The 13,376-nt window shown below is 46.7% G+C and overlaps 1 protein-coding gene across 2 annotated transcripts; it reads left to right on the forward strand.

Moving 5' to 3' along the window:
• Positions 1-8,697: 8,697 nt before the first annotated feature.
• On the forward strand, positions 8,698-12,014 carry LOC144011229 (uncharacterized). Of its 2 annotated transcripts, XM_077511575.1 has the most exons (8): positions 8,698-9,004; positions 9,065-9,149; positions 9,822-10,758; positions 10,845-10,955; positions 11,041-11,205; positions 11,289-11,372; positions 11,523-11,684; positions 11,765-12,014. In XM_077511575.1, the coding sequence occupies exons 4-8, from the start codon at positions 10,845-10,847 to the stop codon at positions 11,978-11,980; spliced, it is 738 nt and encodes a 245-aa protein (XP_077367701.1). In that variant the 5' UTR covers positions 8,698-9,004; positions 9,065-9,149; positions 9,822-10,758; the 3' UTR covers positions 11,981-12,014. The 2 variants fall into 2 exon arrangements, with proteins under 2 accessions (XP_077367701.1, XP_077367700.1); XM_077511574.1 differs by lacking the exons at positions 8,698-9,004; positions 9,065-9,149 and having other exon boundaries at positions 9,476-10,758.
• The last annotated feature ends 1,362 nt before the right edge of the window (positions 12,015-13,376 follow it).

Raw genomic sequence — 13,376 nt, forward strand, 5'->3', positions numbered from 1 at the left:
GCCAGAATTTTTTCTGAGTCTGACGCCTGGCCGAAAATTTTCAAAGTCCCATGCTGGCCAGAATTTTTTCTATGTCTGATGTCTGGCTGAACATTTTCAAAGTTCCACACCAATCTTTTCAATAGCCTGGGCTAAAGGGTTGCAGTACCGCCGGCCACCATCGGGAGGCGCTGCAGATAGGGCACCCGGTTCCCTATCTGGGGGCCTTTCCACCCAAACCGCAAAATGGAGTTGTCACGATTTCAGAAGGGAGCAATTTCAGACGAGGCACCTCCAGGGCCGAACAAGGGAGGCTCACCAGACTTATGTCCGACAAAGAGGAGGGTTGGGGCGGCCTCCTTGGGCAGACGGCCTGCTCTCTGGCCTGGTTGTCAGATTTTTTCAAAGTCTGACGCCTGCCCGAAATATTTCAAAGTCCCACACCATTCATTTCAATAGCCTGGGTCACCAGGCCCGAAAATTTTCAAAGTCCAACGCCTGTCCAAAAATTTTCAAAGTCCCATGCTGGCCAGAATTTTTTCTAAGTCTGATGCCTGGCTGAAAATTTTCAAAGTCCCATGCAGGCCAGAATTTTTTCTAAGTCTGACGCCTGGCCGAAAATTTTCAAAGTCCCATGCTGGCCAGAATTTTTTCAAAGTCCCATGCTGTCCAGAATTTTTTCAAAGTCCCATGCTGGCCAGAATTTTTTCTAAGTCTGACGCTTAGCTAAAAATTTTCAAAGTCCCATCCTGGCCAGAATTTTTTCTAATTCTGACGCCTGGCTGAAAATTTTCAAAGTCCCATGCTGGCCAGAATTTTTTCAAAGTCCCATGCTGGCCAGAATTTTTTCAAAGTCCCATGCTGGCCAGAATTTTTTCTAAGTCTGACGCCTGCCTGAAATATTTCGAAGTCCCAAGCAGGCCAGAATTTTTTCTAAGTCTGACGCTTGGCCAAAAATTTTCAAAGTCCCATGCTGGCCAGAATTTTTTCTAAGTCTGACACCCCTGCCTGAAATATTTCAAAGTCCCATGCTGGCCAGAATTTTTTCTAAGTCTGATGCCTGGCTGAAAATTTTCAAAGTCCCATGCTGGCCAGAATTTTTTCAAAGTCCCATGCTGGCCAGAATTTTTTCTAAGTCTGACACCTGCCTGAAATATTTCAAAGTCCCATGGAGGCCAGAATTTTTTCTAAGTCTGACGCCTGGCCGAAAATTTTCAAAGTCCCATGCTGGCCAGAATTTTTTCAAAGTCTGATGCCTGGCTGAAAATTTTCAAAGTCCCATGCTGGCCAGAATTTTTTCTAAGTCTGATGCCTGGCTGAAAATTTTCAAAGTCCCCTGCTGGCCAGAATTTTTTCTAAGTCTGACGCCTGGCCGAAAATTTTCAAAGTCCCATGCTGGCCAGAATTTTTTCTAAGTCTGATGTCTGGCTGAAAATTTTCAAAGTCCCATGCTGGCCAGAATTTTTTCAAAGTCCCATGCTGGCCAGAATTTTTTCTAAGTCTGACGCCTGGCCGAAATTTACAAAGTCCCATGCTGGCCAGAATTTTTTCTAAGTCTGATGCATGGCTGAAAATTTTCAAAGTCCCCTGCTGGCCAGAATTTTTTCTAAGTCTGATGTCTGGCTGAAAATTTTCAAAGTCCCATGCTGGCCAGAATTTTTTCAAAGTCCCATGCTGGCCAGAATTTTTTCTAAGTCTGACGCCTGGCCGAAATTTACAAAGTCCCATTCTGGCCAGAATTTTTTCTAAGTCTGACGCCTGGCCGAAAATTTTCAAAGTCCCATGCTGGCCAGAATTTTTTCTAAGTCTGACGCCTGGCCGAAAATTTTCAAAGTCCCATGCTGGCCAGAATTTTTTCTAAGTCTGATGCCTGGCTGAAAATTTTCAAAGTCCCATGCTGGCCAGAATTTTTTCAAAGTCCCATGCTGGCCAGAATTTTTTCTAATTCTGACTCCTGCCTGAAATATTTCAAAGTCCCAAGCAGGCCAGAATTTTTTCTAAGTCTGACGCTTGGCCAAAAATTTTCAAAGTCCCATGCTGGCCAGAATTTTTTCTAATTCTGATGCCTGGCTGAAAATTTTCAAAGTCCCATGCTGGCCAGAATTTTTTCTAAGTCTGACACCTGCCTGAAATATTTCAAAGTCCAATGCAGGCCAGAATTTTTTCAAAGTCCCATGCTGGCCAGAATTTTTTCTAAGTCTGACGCCTGGCCGAAAATGTTCAAAGTCCCATGCTGGCCAGAATTTTTTCAAAGTCTGATGCCTGGCTGAAAATTTTCAAAGTCCCATGCTGGCCAGAATTTTTTCAAAGTCCCATGCTGTCCAGAATTTTTTCAAAGTCCCATGCTGGCCAGAATTTTTTCTAAGTCTGATGCCTGGCTGAAAATTTTCAAAGTCCCATGCAGGCCAGAATTTTTTCTAAGTCTGACGCCTGGCCGAAAATTTTCAAAGTCCCATGCTGGCCAGAATTTTTTCTAAGTCTGACGCCTGCCTGAAATATTTCAAAGTCCCATGCTGGCCAGAATTTTTTCTAAGTCTGACGCTTAGCTAAAAATTTTCAAAGTCCCATCCTGGCCAGAATTTTTTCTAATTCTGATGCCTGGCTGAAAATTTTCAAAGTCCCATGCTGGCCAGAATTTTTTCTAAGTCTGACACCTGCCTGAAATATTTCAAAGTCCCATGCAGGCCAGAATGTTTTCTAAGTCCAACGCCTGTCCGAAAATTTTCAAAGTCCCATGCTGGCCAGAATTTTTTCAAAGTCCCATGCTGGCCAGAATTTTTTCAAAGTCCCATGCTGGCCAGAATTTTTTCTAAGTCTGACACCTGCCTGAAATATTTCAAAGTCCCATGCAGGCCAGAATTTTTTCTAAGTCTGACGCCTGGCCGAAAATTTTCAAAGTCCCATGCTGGCCAGAATTTTTTCAAAGTCTGATGCCTGGCTGAAAATTTTCAAAGTCCCATGCTGGCCAGAATTTTTTCTAAGTCTGATGCCTGGCTGAAAATTTTCAAAGTCCCCTGCTGGCCAGAATTTTTTCTAAGTCTGACGCCTGGCCGAAAATTTTCAAAGTCCCATGCTGGCCAGAATTTTTTCTAAGTCTGATGCCTGGCTGAAAATTTTCAAAGTCCCATGATGGCCAGAATTTTTTCAAAGTCCCATGCTGGCCAGAATTTTTTCTAAGTCTGACGCCTGGCCGAAAATTTTCAAAGTCCCATGCTGGCCAGAATTTTTTCAAAGTCTGACACCTGGCCGAAAATTTTCAAAGTCCCATCCTGGCCAGAATTTTTTCTGAGTCTGACGCCTGGCCGAAAATTTTCAAAGTCCCATGCTGGCCAGAATTTTTTCTATGTCTGATGTCTGGCTGAACATTTTCAAAGTTCCACACCAATCTTTTCAATAGCCTGGGCTAAAGGGTTGCAGTACCGCCGGCCACCATCGGGAGGCGCTGCAGATAGGGCACCCGGTTCCCTATCTGGGGGCCTTTCCACCCAAACCGCAAAATGGAGTTGTCACGATTTCAGAAGGGAGCAATTTCAGACGAGGCACCTCCAGGGCCGAACAAGGGAGGCTCACCAGACTTATGTCCGACAAAGAGGAGGGTTGGGGCGGCCTCCTTGGGCAGACGGCCTGCTCTCTGGCCTGGTTGTCAGATTTTTTCAAAGTCTGACGCCTGCCCGAAATATTTCAAAGTCCCACACCATTCATTTCAATAGCCTGGGTCACCAGGCCCGAAAATTTTCAAAGTCCAACGCCTGTCCAAAAATTTTCAAAGTCCCATGCTGGCCAGAATTTTTTCTAAGTCTGATGCCTGGCTGAAAATTTTCAAAGTCCCATGCAGGCCAGAATTTTTTTTAAGTCTGACGCCTGGCCGAAAATTTTCAAAGTCCCATGCTGGCCAGAATTTTTTCAAAGTCCCATGCTGTCCAGAATTTTTTCAAAGTCCCATGCTGGCCAGAATTTTTTCTAAGTCTGACGCTTAGCTAAAAATTTTCAAAGTCCCATCCTGGCCAGAATTTTTTCTAATTCTGACGCCTGGCTGAAAATTTTCAAAGTCCCATGCTGGCCAGAATTTTTTCAAAGTCCCATGCTGGCCAGAATTTTTTCAAAGTCCCATGCTGGCCAGAATTTTTTCTAAGTCTGACGCCTGCCTGAAATATTTCGAAGTCCCAAGCAGGCCAGAATTTTTTCTAAGTCTGACGCTTGGCCAAAAATTTTCAAAGTCCCATGCTGGCCAGAATTTTTTCTAAGTCTGACACCCCTGCCTGAAATATTTCAAAGTCCCATGCTGGCCAGAATTTTTTCTAAGTCTGATGCCTGGCTGAAAATTTTCAAAGTCCCATGCTGGCCAGAATTTTTTCAAAGTCCCATGCTGGCCAGAATTTTTTCTAAGTCTGACACCTGCCTGAAATATTTCAAAGTCCCATGGAGGCCAGAATTTTTTCTAAGTCTGACGCCTGGCCGAAAATTTTCAAAGTCCCATGCTGGCCAGAATTTTTTCAAAGTCTGATGCCTGGCTGAAAATTTTCAAAGTCCCATGCTGGCCAGAATTTTTTCTAAGTCTGACGCCTGGCCGAAAATTTTCAAAGTCCCATGCTGGCCAGAATTTTTTCTAAGTCTGATGTCTGGCTGAAAATTTTCAAAGTCCCATGCTGGCCAGAATTTTTTCAAAGTCCCATGCTGGCCAGAATTTTTTCTAAGTCTGACGCCTGGCCGAAATTTACAAAGTCCCATGCTGGCCAGAATTTTTTCTAAGTCTGATGCATGGCTGAAAATTTTCAAAGTCCCCTGCTGGCCAGAATTTTTTCTAAGTCTGATGTCTGGCTGAAAATTTTCAAAGTCCCATGCTGGCCAGAATTTTTTCAAAGTCCCATGCTGGCCAGAATTTTTTCTAAGTCTGACGCCTGGCCGAAATTTACAAAGTCCCATTCTGGCCAGAATTTTTTCTAAGTCTGACGCCTGGCCGAAAATTTTCAAAGTCCCATGCTGGCCAGAATTTTTTCTAAGTCTGACGCCTGGCCGAAAATTTTCAAAGTCCCATGCTGGCCAGAATTTTTTCTAAGTCTGATGCCTGGCTGAAAATTTTCAAAGTCCCATGCTGGCCAGAATTTTTTCAAAGTCCCATGCTGGCCAGAATTTTTTCTAATTCTGACTCCTGCCTGAAATATTTCAAAGTCCCAAGCAGGCCAGAATTTTTTCTAAGTCTGACGCTTGGCCAAAAATTTTCAAAGTCCCATGCTGGCCAGAATTTTTTCTAATTCTGATGCCTGGCTGAAAATTTTCAAAGTCCCATGCTGGCCAGAATTTTTTCTAAGTCTGACACCTGCCTGAAATATTTCAAAGTCCAATGCAGGCCAGAATTTTTTCAAAGTCCCATGCTGGCCAGAATTTTTTCTAAGTCTGACGCCTGGCCGAAAATGTTCAAAGTCCCATGCTGGCCAGAATTTTTTCAAAGTCTGATGCCTGGCTGAAAATTTTCAAAGTCCCATGCTGGCCAGAATTTTTTCAAAGTCCCATGCTGTCCAGAATTTTTTCAAAGTCCCATGCTGGCCAGAATTTTTTCTAAGTCTGATGCCTGGCTGAAAATTTTCAAAGTCCCATGCAGGCCAGAATTTTTTCTAAGTCTGACGCCTGGCCGAAAATTTTCAAAGTCCCATGCTGGCCAGAATTTTTTCAAAGTCCCATGCTGTCCAGAATTTTTTCAAAGTCCCATGCTGGCCAGAATTTTTTCTAAGTCTGACGCTTAGCTAAAAATTTTCAAAGTCCCATCCTGGCCAGAATTTTTTCTAATTCTGATGCCTGGCTGAAAATTTTCAAAGTCCCATGCTGGCCAGAATTTTTTCTAAGTCTGACACCTGCCTGAAATATTTCAAAGTCCCATGCAGGCCAGAATGTTTTCTAAGTCCAACGCCTGTCCGAAAATTTTCAAAGTCCCATGCTGGCCAGAATTTTTTCAAAGTCCCATGCTGGCCAGAATTTTTTCAAAGTCCCATGCTGGCCAGAATTTTTTCTAAGTCTGACACCTGCCTGAAATATTTCAAAGTCCCATGCAGGCCAGAATTTTTTCTAAGTCTGACGCCTGGCCGAAAATTTTCAAAGTCCCATGCTGGCCAGAATTTTTTCAAAGTCTGATGCCTGGCTGAAAATTTTCAAAGTCCCATGCTGGCCAGAATTTTTTCTAAGTCTGATGCCTGGCTGAAAATTTTCAAAGTCCCCTGCTGGCCAGAATTTTTTCTAAGTCTGACGCCTGGCCGAAAATTTTCAAAGTCCCATGCTGGCCAGAATTTTTTCTAAGTCTGATGTCTGGCTGAAAATTTTCAAAGTCCCATGCTGGCCAGAATTTTTTCAAAGTCCCATGCTGGCCAGAATTTTTTCTAAGTCTGACGCCTGGCCGAAATTTACAAAGTCCCATGCTGGCCAGAATTTTTTCTAAGTCTGATGCCTGGCTGAAAATTTTCAAAGTCCCCTGCTGGCCAGAATTTTTTCTAAGTCTGACGCCTGGCCGAAAATTTTCAAAGTCCCATGCTGGCCAGAATTTTTTCTAAGTCTGATGTCTGGCTGAAAATTTTCAAAGTCCCATGCTGGCCAGAATTTTTTCAAAGTCCCATGCTGGCCAGAATTTTTTCTAAGTCTGACGCCTGGCCGAAATTTACAAAGTCCCATTCTGGCCAGAATTTTTTCTAAGTCTGACGCCTGGCCGAAAATTTTCAAAGTCCCATGCTGGCCAGAATTTTTTCTAAGTCTGACGCCTGGCCGAAAATTTTCAAAGTCCCATGCTGACCAGAATTTTTTCTAAGTCTGATGCCTGGCTGAAAATTTTCAAAGTCCCATGCTGGCCAGAATTTTTTCTAAGTCCCATGCTGGCCAGAATTTTTTCTAATTCGGGTTAGGGTTAGGGTTAGGGTTAGGGTTAGGGTTAGGCGCCGGGCTGACCCCGACGCCCCGAAGTCGGAAATGACGTCGGTTTCGCGGAAGCCTTATGAATGGCGGTCTATGGGAAGCTGGAATTCGACTTGGAAGTTAGCCACTGAGCTAACGCGCGCTCCATTGACTTTGAATGGCGGGGGCATAACTCCCGCGCGCCAGTTGGAACCGGGTTTGGAACGAGGTCGCTATTCCGGATTCCGGTGAAAATGTCGGCTGATCGAAACGGGAAAAATCGCCGCGGATAGTGCGAAATTCGTAGGTGCCGGCGACGCGTTTCGTTTGAAAAGGTTTTTTGTTTAAGTATTTTTTAAGGGCCGTTTTAAAAACGCGGGCGCGGTTCGGGCGAGCGGACACCAGGTGTCGCGTGTGAGCCCGGTCGAATTCCAGGAATCGCGCACGGGTCGTATTCCGTGAATCGTACGCGTCGCATTCCGGGAACTGTACGGGTCGTAATTCCGTGAATTGTACCGGTCGGGGTCCGGGAATTGTACTGGTCGAATACCGGGAATTGCGCTGGTCGTGTTCCGTGAACTGTACGCGTCGGATTCCAGGAATTGTACGCGTCGGATTCCAGGAACTGTACGGGTCGGATTCCAGGAACTGTACGCGTCGGATTCCAGGAACTGTACGGGTCGTATTCCATGAACTGTACATGTCGGATTCCAGGAATTGTACTGGTCGGGGTCCGGGAATCGTACTGGTTGAATACCAGGAATTGTACTGGTCGGATTCCAGGAACTGTACGGGTCGTATTCCATGAATTGTACTGGTCGGGGTCCGGGAATTGTACTGGTCGAATACCAGGAATTGTACTGGTTGAATACCAGGAATTGTACTGGTCGTGTTCCGTGAACTGTACTGGTCGTATTCCGTGAACTGTACGCGTCGGATTCCGGGAACTGTACGCGTCGGATTCCGGGAACTGTACGGGTCGGATTCCATGAATCGTACGTGTCGGAGCCCGGGAATTGTACTGGTCGTATTCCATGAACTGTACGTGTCGGATTCCAGGAATTGTACTGGTCGGGGTCCGGGAATCGTACTGGTTGAATACCAGGAATTGTACTGGTCGTGTTCCATGAACTGTACGCGGCGGATTCCAGGAACTGTACGGGTCGTATTCCAGGAACTCTACGGGTCGGATTCCATGAATCGTACGTGTCGGAGCCCGGGAATTGTACTGGTCGTATTCCATGAACTGTACGTGTCGGATTCCAGGAATTGTACTGGTCGGGGTCCGGGAATCGTACTGGTTGAATACCAGGAATTGTACTGGTCGTGTTCCATGAACTGTACGCGTCGGATTCCAGGAACTGTACGGGTCGTATTCCAGGAACTCTACGGGTCGGATTCCATGAATCGTACGTGTCGGAGCCCGGGAATTGTACTGGTCGTATTCCATGAACTGTACGTGTCGGATTCCAGGAATTGTACTGGTCGGGGTCCGGGAATCGTACTGGTTGAATACCAGGAATTGTACTGGTCGTGTTCCATGAACTGTACGCGTCGGATTCCAGGAACTGTACGCGTCGGATTCCAGGAACTGTACGCGTCGGATTCCAGGAACTGTACGGGTCGTATTCCATGAACTGTACGTGTCGGATTCCAGGAATTGTACTGGTCAGGGTTGAATACCAGGAATTGTACTGGTCGTGTTCCATGAACTGTACGGGTCGGATTCCATGAATCGTACGGGTCGTGTTCCATGAATTGTACTGTGTTGAAATTGTGGAATTATATGTAGGCAACCTGGAAATTGACGTGACCGTCTATTGGTCAACAGCTGATTGCAGTGATTGGTTTTTGGTCAGATATGGCTCTTCCCACTAGTAATTTTTGAGCCAATCGACGTTTGGTTTGCCCATGGTGAAATTGTGGAATTATATGTATAAAACCTGGAAATTGACTTGGATGGGTTTTTTTTTTTATGGCGGGCGTTACCGTTACACCCCCTTCGCAGTGATTGGTCAATGGCCAGTTGCAAGGCTGGGCTGAGTCTATAAAAGCAGTCGCTGTCAGTGCCGCCTTCAGAAGTCAAGCGAGCAAGCGCAAAAAAGGATGGGTCAATATCTGGAAAGTCCTCCTCCTGATTATGACCAGCAAGGTATGATATTTTCTTTGCATGTGCACTTGCAAAAAAAAAAATCATGGGGTCTCTGGACAGATGAGACAACTCCACGATGGATCCCGAGCATTGTGCTCACTACACTGGATCCCCAAATGAACATGGCAATGGAAACAAGTCAAGGGTAAGTTGGCGATGTCTACATCCAGGATGGCAACCTAAATTCCTTAAAGATGACGTGTAATTCCTTAAAGATGACATGCAATTCCTTAAAAATGACACGCAATTCCTTAAAAATGACACGCAATTCCTTAAAGATGACGTGTAAATTTCCTTAAAGATGACGTGCAATTCCTTAAAAATGGCGCGCAATTCCTTAAAAATGGCGCGCAATTCCTTAAAGGTGACATGTAATTCCTTAAAGATGACATGTAATTCCCGGAAAGATGCGTTCATATTTGTAAACACTACTCAGTGAATTGCGTTTAGTGTTTTTTTATTTTATTTTTCTATCTAGATTCACTTGGCCATGTTATGAGAGCGGATGGGCGTTTACAGAGCAAATGTGCCTCATCTCCATATTTATTATGTGCATCTTTGGAGTGGTGTACCTCACCGTAATACTCATACTTTTCCACTACAAAATCGTAAAATAAAGTCTGTTTGTTCAAGAAAGCTTTTCTGAGTCACGCAGTTTTTGCTTTCACCACAAGGTGTCGCTTGACTGGCTAATTGTTAGCGTTTGTGTGTGGGGAGGAGGTGCCTTTGGCCAATCGGAAGGTGATTGGCTGCAGTACCGTGACATCACCAACACCGGACTATTTAAGCCTGCGTTTGTCCAACCCCCATTCATTAGCATCGAAGTGTGAGGGCAAGCACAAGAAAGCGCCGCTGCAGGTTCCAAGGATGAGTGAGGTGAGTTCCTGGAAATGTGCGTCGCCTTTGGGGAAAAGAGTCCGGTTTCAGGAATTCAAATCTCAAGCGAGTTCCCGCTCCAAGAATTCATCCACAACCAAGGTACAGTTCTAGAAAATCTACCGATAGCCGATAGCTTTTCCCTGGCCTCCGAGGCGGGCCCCTTGCGTGTTTGAGGCCCCGCGAAGCGCGGCGGCTGCTTCGTTGCCCCGTCCGTGCCCGGTTCCTGGAATTGGACCCCCAACCAAAGTCCAGTTCCTGGAATTGGACCCCCAACCAAAGTCCAGTTCCTGGAATTGGACCCCCAACCAAAGTCCAGTTCCTGGAATTGGACCCCCAACCAAAGTCCAGTTCCTGGAATTGGACCCCCAACCAAAGTCCAGTTCCCGGAACTGTGCGGAGCGGGACCCAAGCGTAGCTAGCCCCCGTGAGGCCCCGCGCAGCGGGGCCAGGACACCGGCCTCGCCTATGCCCGGTTCCTGGAATTGGACCCCCAAACCCAGTCCAGTTCCTGGAATTTGACCCCAAACCAAGGTCCAGTTCCAGGAATTCTACGGAGCACTCACTCCAGCCCCCAGTAAGTTCTGTGTCGCTATTGTGGAAGACATGACCCACACCCATGTATTATACATTGTTTTTTTATTGTTGTATAGGTGAACGTGAATTGCAATGAGGAGGAGCTCCCGGAAGAACCTTTCGAGCCTTTGACACAGGAGGTTTCTGTGCCATTAACACAGGCCTCCCCGCTGAGAACTACCAAAGATGTGAACAGGTCTGAGCAGAATGTGGGGGCTGGATGGCAACTTTCAAGGGAGCCCGGGGACCTCGTCTCTACTCCCCAGTCCAGGAAAAAAACTGTACACATTGGAGTAATTGAGGTGATATCCAGGAAGTCCCATGTCACTATTGTGGAAGTTTTCCTCCCATTGCCATGTCTTCCAAATTGGATTTTGTCGTTGTATAGATGTACCTGACTGAAAGCGAAGATGAGATGGACGTCATGGAACAAATCATCTTCCCCTTAACACAGGAAGCCTCCCTGCCCTTAACGCAGACGGTCTCCTCCCTGCACTTGGTGAGTAGAATTCCTGGAAGTGGTCCAATCAAATGCAACACTGCTTCATGCCACCAAAATATGACTGTTTCCTTTCTGGTGACAGACACAGACGGGCTCACCTGGGGGAAAGAAGAAGGAAAGGAAGAGTAAAGACGGCAGCAAAAAGTTGAACACATCTGACAAAACAGTGGGAGACGGACAGCAAGTTTCAAGGGAAGCTTCTCCCCAGTTGATGGAAATGGAGAATGTACACCTGAGGGAAGCTGAGGTGAAATCCAGGAAGTCCCATGTCTCCTGTTGTTAAAGTTGTGACCCATAGCTATGTCTTCTATTTTCCTTTTTGTACTATAGCCTGACTTCAGTGACTGGGAAGATGAGGAAAAGATTTTGGAACGTGCCTTGTTCGGAGAAAAACATGTCCAGCGCTTGAACTTTGTGAGTAGAATTCCTGGAAGTAATTCTGTCATTGTAATACACCGACATGTAATATTTCTTAACCCCCGGGGGGGGGGGGGGGTTAGGGTTAGGGTTAACCCTAACCCTAACCTTAACCCTAACCCAAAATATAACATACTGTGTCCTTAGGATCTCAAGTCCCGCAAGAAGAAGAAGAAGATGAAGGAGAAGCTCAAGTTAAAGAAAAAGGACAAAGTCCATCCAAAAGGGAACGAAACACAGCAAAAGAGATCTCCCGAACCAAATTCAGTGCCAACAACCCTTCCAGAAAAAATCAGTCTTTATAATAATGTAAGTAGACTTGGGCTGCGGAGGGTGACTCTAATGTGGAAATCCTAAAATTAAACCTTTGTCATTTTTATGTCTTTCAGGGTCAACGAAGAAAACTCGCACTCACACCACAATTTTATTCCATGGTCAAAACTCTCTTCGAAAGAGAGATCCAGGAAAAGTTGGTCCTGAAAAAAAGGATACGGGAGATCGTGGCTGAACAACCAGCATTTCGACAGCTATGCCATGAGCTGGAACTATCTATTGAGAACATTAGAAACCAAATCCGAATGATGATCAAAAGATGTGAAAATTAAAGTCAATTTGGAATGTTGGAGTTCTGGTGGGTCTTCTTCCAGGTTTTTTACATTGTATGTTTTAAGACAATGCTGCATGCCTCTCACAATGTGTCAGGGTCGGTGGTTCCATTTTCCGCTTAAGTCCATTTCGAGGAATCCAAACCCAACCAAGGTCGAGTTCCAGGATTCTTACCGATCGGCGAAGCGGGCCCCAAACACGTCGAGAACACCGGCATGGTGAGTCCCGGGATGGGTGGTTCCGTTCCTGGCCTGAGTCCATTTTCAGGAATTGAGCCCCAACCAGTTCCAGGTCCAGTTCCAGGAATCCAACCCCAACCAACCAAGATCCAGTTCCAGGATTCCGACCGATGGGCTAAACCTGAGAGCACCGGCCTGGTGGGTGGTTCCGATTCCGTCCCCCGCTTAAGTCCATTTCCAGGAATCCAACCCCCATCCAAGGTCCAATTCCAGGATTCCTACCGATCGGCTAACCTGCCCCGCGAAGTCCACTTCCAGGAATCCAACCCCAAACAAGGTCCAGTTCCAGGATTCCTACCGATCGGCTAACCTGATCCCCAAGTCCATTTCCAGGAATCCAACCCCAACCAACCGAGGTTCATTTCCAGGATTCCTACCGATCGGCTAACCTGCCCCGCTAGGTCGAATTCCAGGAATTCAACCTCAACCGAGGTCAACTTCCTGGAATCCTACCGATGGGCTAAACCTGACCCCCGAAGTCCATTTCCAGGAATGCTACCGATGGGCTAAACCTGCCCCGCGAAGCCGGGCCGAGAGCACCGGGCCCGGGGTGGGTGGTTCCGATTCCGTCCCCCGCTTAAGTCCATTTCCAGGAAAACAACCGTAAAAAAACCGAGGTTCATTTCCAGGATTCCTACCGATCGGTTAACCTGCCAGGTAGGTCGAATTCCAGGAATTCAACCTGGAGGACCGAGGTCAACTTCCATGAAAGCTACCGATGGGCTAAACCTGACCTCCGAAGTCGATTTCCAGGAATGCTACCGATGGGCTAAACCTGCCCCGCGAAGCCGGGCCGAGAGCACCGGCCCGGGGGGGTGGTTCGAAGTCGATTTCCAGGAATGCTACCGATGGGCTAAACCTGCCCCGCGAAGCCGGGCCGAGAGCACCGGCCCGGGGGGGTGGTTCGAAGTCGATTTCCAGGAATGCTACCGATGGGCTAAACCTGCCCCGCGAAGCCGGGCCGAGAGCACCGGCCCGGGGGGGGTGGTTCCGATTCCGTCCCCGGCTTGAGTCGATTTCCAGGAATTCAACCCCGAACCAACCGAGTTTCATTTCCAGGATTTCTACCGATCGGCTAACCTAACCCCCGAAGTCCATTTCCAGGAATTTAACCCCAACCACCACCCAAGGTCCAGTTCCAGGATTCCTACCGATG

The sequence above is a fragment of the Festucalex cinctus genome, unplaced genomic scaffold, assembly GCF_051991245.1.
Source record: "Festucalex cinctus isolate MCC-2025b unplaced genomic scaffold, RoL_Fcin_1.0 HiC_scaffold_57, whole genome shotgun sequence".
Classification (NCBI taxonomy): Eukaryota; Metazoa; Chordata; class Actinopteri; order Syngnathiformes; family Syngnathidae; genus Festucalex; species Festucalex cinctus.